The sequence below is a fragment of the Cricetulus griseus genome, chromosome 3 (genome assembly GCF_003668045.3).
Source record: "Cricetulus griseus strain 17A/GY chromosome 3, alternate assembly CriGri-PICRH-1.0, whole genome shotgun sequence".
Taxonomy (NCBI): Eukaryota; Metazoa; Chordata; class Mammalia; order Rodentia; family Cricetidae; genus Cricetulus; species Cricetulus griseus.
The window spans coordinates 187,404,146-187,410,647 of NC_048596.1; the positions used below are offsets into that span (position 1 = coordinate 187,404,146).

General features: G+C 44.3%; 1 protein-coding gene across 1 annotated transcript in view; it reads right to left on the bottom strand.

Moving 5' to 3' along the window:
• Positions 1-2,058, bottom strand: part of LOC100766941 (ATP-dependent RNA helicase DDX19A) — a 30,465-nt gene extending 28,407 nt beyond the window's left edge. The window contains exon 1 of the mRNA XM_027406014.2: positions 1,896-2,058. Within this exon, the coding sequence (XP_027261815.1) occupies positions 1,896-1,952 (57 nt within the window). The 5' untranslated portion in view covers positions 1,953-2,058. The remainder of the gene's footprint in view (positions 1-1,895) is intronic.
• Positions 2,059-6,502: the final 4,444 nt, after the last annotated feature.

The window sequence follows — 6,502 nt, forward strand, 5'->3', positions numbered from 1 at the left end:
AAAATTTGATAATGACCATCTTGAGTTCTTCCACATTAAGACTGGCCTCCAAAAGGCCTGATAAAAAAGAAAACTAAGTTAATTAAACCATGATTTGTGTAAAAAACAGCTTTCTCTGAAGGGATAAAGGATGTCAAAAGCAAGAATCTAGCAGCTGCATTCAAGGAAGAACTGCTAGTAGACAAGTATGCCTGTCTTGAGAGTGAACAGCAACCACAAATGGGAAAGGCCAGCCAATCAACTGCCCATTGTCCTTTGTTCTGGATTCACCACAGCACACAACCTCTGATGATTAATATTGCCTCTGTGGACAGGAAATGTACACAGGTCTATGTGGCAAAAGGTGTATGTGTGTTGGGGTGGTGGTGGTGAAGTATATCTCAAGGGGCATCAGTCTTCTGATAAGCAGAATGGTTAGGTCAAATATTAAGGATGTTTAGGTGGTACCGGTGACATTCATATCATAATGAGATTAGGTACATATTTTTTTACCCCTGCAGTGCAAGGTGTCCACCTAGGGCCTTGTTCAGGCTAGGCAAGTTTGTAACTTAGAAAACTTATGTCCCCAGCTTTGGATAGTACACTTTAAAAAATGAGAAAGGTGGGTATGGCGGTACCCTCCTGCATTTCCAGTTAGGACAGGAGGATTAGTGGAGTACGGGGCTTTAAGACCAGACTGGCCAGAGTGAGATCTCCTTCTCAAACACATATAATTAAATTGAAAACAATTCCCAGTCACTACCTTTTAGGCATAAGCTCATATTAAACATTAGATTGGAAACTTCAGACTGGAGCTCATAAGATAGCTCAGTGGGTAATTGCATGTCATCAAGTCTGATTAATTGAATCAATCCCTGGGACCACAATGTAGGTCCAGAAACTATCCTCACAAGTTGTCTTCTGACCTCCATACACACCGTGATACATGCATGCTCAAAACACATAATACACATCATAAGTACAATTAATGGTTTAAAAAAATAAATACTGGAGTTACAGTGACGGTTCAGTGGTTAAGAGAGCTTCCTGCTCTTGCAGGAGTCTAAGGTTTGGTTCCCAGAATCCACATTGAGGCTCATGTCGGTTTCTATCTCCAGTTACCTCTTCTAACATATGTAGGGACAAAAGGAGTACACATATAAACACAAAACAAACATAAGCAAATATTAAAAGTATTTGAGGCCACACCGAGCTAAACAGTGATCTGCAGGCCATCTGGTCTGTCTCAAAACAAAACAAAGGCAGCAAGCCTGTAATTCCAGCACTTAAGAGGAGGTAGAAAGACAGGAGTACACAACCTCAGCTATCCAACAAGTCAGAAGCCAACCCAGACTAAAGGAAACCCTGTCTCGAACACACCAACACACACCATAACCACACACACACACACACACACACACACACACTCAAAATCTAAGAAATGAAACTAAATGTCACTAAAATATTAACTAAACAGTTTTGTATTGTAGCTATGTGAGGCATTCAAGCAAGCAAGCAAGCAAGCAAGCGCACACACACACACAGTTATTCTGGAGAGCTACAAACTGTCAACCACATTAGGCATGAACGTAAGAAGTTAGGTGAAAGCAGCATAAATGCACCCAAAAACTGTCCCTTAACAATGAAAAAGAAAATTTTATGTTGCCAATTGTTATAAAGGTCAAGAGAAAGAGCCAGTTTGGAACCTCGCACACATAGTGAGGACAGAATCACCACGGGAAAACTTTTCAGTCCAAATTCGGATAAGAAGCTCGCTGCGGGTTTTCTTCACTCTAGGAGCAAATCAGCACTAAGTGATTGCCCGCAGCAAACTCCTGCGGCGCGCAGGCCGACCCGACTCGGAGGTCCTGGAAACAGCGTCCGCCTGAGTCCCCCGTCCCCGCCAGGACACTGACCGACTTGACAGCGGCTTCCTGTTCGTCCACCGCCAATGCCCAGGAGTCGGTGGCCATGGTCCCCAAGGCAAGCGGGATCTGCAGAGGTTCCGCACCACGCCAACACCAGCGTGGAGTCCCAGCCCGCGCTAAGCGCCGCTCACGCGGAGCGGAAGGAGACGTGCGCGGAGTTGACGTCAGTTCCTGTCTCGCTTTGTCATGTCCCACTCGCGCTCCGCCCCTGGACAGTAAGCGTGCCCTGTGTTTTAAGATCCTGCTTCGCGGCGGATCTCTGTGAGTTCGAGACCAGCCTGTTCTACAAGAGCTAGCTCCAGGACAGCCTCTAAAGTCACAGAGAAACCCTGTCTCGAAAAAACAAAAACAAAAATCCTGCTTCGCTAGGTGAGGTCTGATTGTGAGTTACGCCCAAGAGCTCTGTCTACAAAGAGTAACTTTTAGTATTCACTGCATCTCTTCATTTCATAGTAAAATAGTTTTTAGTACGGTTTTGAAACAAGGTTTCTTGCAGTTAGCTGCCTTGAGCTCGGTTTTCTCCTTCACTTCTCAAATGCCGAGATATCAAGGGATCCAATGCCTTCTGCTAGCCTTTTTGGTCACAGACATATACATGCATACACATTTAAAAATAAAATGAGGCCAGGCGTTGGGGATGCATGACTTTAATCCCAGCACTCTGGAGGCAGAGGCAGGCAGATCTCTATGAGTTCGAGGCCCGCCTGGTCTATAGAACCAGTGCCAGGATAGGCTCCAAAGCTACACAGAGAAAAAAACAAAATAAATAAAAATAAAATGGGCGAGCAGTGATAGCACAGGCCTTTAATTCCACAGGCAATTGGATCTCAATTCCAGGCCACACTGGTCTAAAGAGAGTTCCAGGACAACCAGGACTACACAGAGGAACCTTGTCTCGAAAAATCAAGTACAGGTCAGATCCCTCTACATATAGTAAGCAACAGGTCAGGAAAGGGGTGACAAAATGCCAAAAAGATTCAGAAAATAGTCCGGCTGTGGTGGCCCACACCTTTAATGCCAGCACTTGGGAGGCAGAGCCAGGTGAATCTATGTGAGTTAGAGGTCAGCCTGGTCTCCAGAGCGAGTGCTAGGATAGGCTCCAAAATTACAGAGAAACCCCGTCTCAAAAAACCAAAAAAAAAAAAAAAAAAAAGATTCATGGGACTGCCAGGCCATGGTAGTTCACGGCTTTAATCCTCAGCACTCAGGAGGCAGAGGCAGGCAGATCTCTGAGTTTGAGGCCAACCTGACCTACAGTATTAGTTCCAGGACAACCGGAACTGTTACACAGAGAAACCATGTATCAACAAACAAAACAAACAAAAAAGAATGGAGAGCGGGGAGATGGCTCAGAGATTGAGAGGACTAATAATTACTCTTCCAGAGGACCTGAGTTCAATACCCAGAACCCACACATGGCAGCTCACAACTGTCTAAGATCTGCTACCCATACAAAGACATTCAGGCAAAACACCAATGCACATAAAATAAAGTGATTAAAAAAATTAATGGATGGGACTGGAGAGATGGCTCAGAGGTTAAGAGCAGTGGCTGCTCTTCCAGAGGTCCTGAGTTCAATTCCCAGCAACCACATGGTGGCTCACAACCATCTGTTATGAGACCTGGTGCCCTCTTCTGGTGTGCAGATATACATGGAAGCAGAATTTTGTATACATAATAGAATCTTAAAAAAATTAATGGAATCACAAGTTGTTTAGAACATCTAGGTGGCAGAGAAGACCCAGCCTGCACAGTCATCAGTGTGTTGAGCTCTTTTTTCCAGGTGAAGGGGGTTTCAAGACAGTTTCTCTGTGTAACAGCCTTGGCTGCCCTGACGGGACACATTTTATAGACCACGCTGGCCTTAAACTCAAGAGATCCATCTGCCTCTGCTTTCCAGAGGGATTAAAGGCTTGCACCACCACACCCAGGGAGCTCTTTTAACTCTTTAAAGATGACTTTGTGTATTGTGTTTTTGCCTGCACTTATATTTGTGCGAGTATCAGATCCCCTGGAACTGGAGTTATAGTGGTGAGCAGCCATGTGGGTGCTGGGTGCTGGGAACTGAACCTGGATCCTCCAAAACCACCAGTGCTCTTAACCACTGGGCCTTGAGATTTCTCCAAAAGAACAGGATTTGTAGAAGCAGGACTGACAGTTTATCCCCTTCTCCTTGTATTGTGCATCCTGACTCTCTGCTGAACTGGAGGACTCCTATTTCCTATTTCCCCACATTCACATCAGCTAGAAGCCTGGAGGTGACATTTTCTACTCAGCCTTTAACTTTGGCAGTTTCTTCCAATTTTTTTGTCCTTGCTTCAGTTTGAGCTGGGAGATGTGAAAAAAAGTATGCAAGCCCATCAAATTAGGCAGAACTGGAGCACAGTATGAAGCAAAAGATGCATTTGAATGAAGCAGGTACCTGGTCTGGAGAGCCCCTCTCATTTTGTACTAGAACCAAAAATGAAAAGTGGTTTTTGTTTTCTTTTTAGATCCAGTCTCATTTTGGCCTCACAGTTCTCCTGCCTCAACCCTCTGACTGTTGAGATTACAGGCTTGTGCTACCAAGTACAGCTAAGGCAGTGTAATTCTGGTTGGCTTGGAACTATATAGACCAGGTTGGCCTCAAACTTAATCTACCTATGTCTGCCTACTGAAAACTAGGATTAAAGTCATTTATTACCACATCCAACAACCATTGTTTTGAGAAGACTTGTGACACAGCAATGGACAACTGATGCAAAGGACTTGGTATTTTATTGGCTCAGAAGCAGGAAGCAAGATTCATGTTGAATTCCAGGTTTCTAACTTGAACATTAGGCAACTGGATGCCATTTTGTGAGGTTAAGCTGGAGGAACTCAAGAGCAAGGTTTAGGGTTTGGTTTGGTGGTGTTTTCTGGGCTCTTGTTCATAGTAACAGAATTAGAAAACATCCCAGTATAAGCACAGCGGTTTCTCCTACCCTAGAATTCAACAATCAGGTCTTGGGATAGGTTTTTTTTTTTGGGGGGGGGGCAGGTTCCAGCAGACAGAGCCATAGGATTGAAGAAAGTTGCCTGTGGAAGAGGAAATGACCAAGAACTAAAGCATCAAGGAGCCTGAGACATGGTCAGAAAAAGACCAAAAGGTGGCTATGTCCCAATGGTAAACACTAGAATGGCTCTAATTCCTGTAGGAAGTATTGTTGAATACCGCTGAGAAGTCAAGCATGAATAGAAAGGGTGTTCCACATTAGGCCTGCACAGTCCTTTGCAAAGGACACTTTTTCAGGAGAGCTATGTGGAGCAGAACTGCAGAGGGATTACTACTGGAGATCAATGCATTAAATAAAACTCTTGTACATCTTTGGCCATAACGCGCAAGCGCTGGAGCTGGGTGTAGTACTGTACTCTTAAAATGTAAACACTAGAAAGGCAGAGAAAGACTTGAGTTTAAGGACAGCCTGATCTTGTCTCAACAAAATAGGGCATGAAGAGATGGTTCAGTTGCTAAAAGCACATACTGCTCTTTCAGAAGAACAAGGTTTGGTTCCCAGCTCATAATTGCCTGAAAGGAGAGTTCTAGGGATCAGATGCCCTCTGCTGGCTAGGGTTAAGGTTAGGGTTAGGGTTAGAATGCAGACAAACCACCCACACACATTTTTTAAAATATATTTATTTAAAATGGTGAGCAAATCTTAAAAATTAAACTGTGTGTGGATATGCACCATTGCCCCACTAATGAGGTCTAAGGACAACTCCCTCAGGGAGGTTGTCTACCTTTAGAAGCTGGTTTCTGGGATGAACTCCCTGAGCCATCCCACTAGCCAGATCTTGATAATTTCTATGCATATTTAGCAGCTACTGCTGTCAGATAGCAAAATGCACACACACACACACACACACACACACACACACACACACACACACACACACACACACACACACACACACACCCCTCATTTGGCCACATAACTGGATTTGTCCTTTTTCCCCCTTCCTTCTTTCCTTCCTTCCTTCCTTCCTTCCCTTTCCTTTCTCTTTGAGACAGAACTCACAGATATCCGACTGTCTTTGCCTCCTAAATGATGGGATTAAAGGATGCACAACCACAGCCTATCCTGAGTTGTAAACAGGGGAGGTTTGCCCTCAGGGATAATTATAACCTAAACTCAGTAGACTGTTATGGAAACACATTGATAAGGGTGTAAGAGAACAGTAGAGACTGTCTTTTAGGGAAAGTTGTCTCTTACCTTGGCAAAAGCTAGACACAGTCCCAGGCTAAAAGGGAACAAAAAGGTCTGCACTCTCATCACTCATGACTCTCTTCTGTCCATTAACTACATACCTAAGGCAAATGGATGAGTGTCCGATTTGGATAGTAGACACGTCAGGCATCTTTGTCAAGCTTCACCTCACCTTTTATTTTGGTGAGACATGATCTATATAGCCCCACAACAGTACTCAAACTTTCAGCCCCTCCAAGTGTTAAGATTAGAGATGTATGCCACCACAACCAGCTTGTCCTGTATCATCTTTCCCTCATCTTCCATTCCAATTCCCCATTTAGTAACTGAAACTACTACAGAGAAGCCACCTCCCTGGCCCTCTGGATT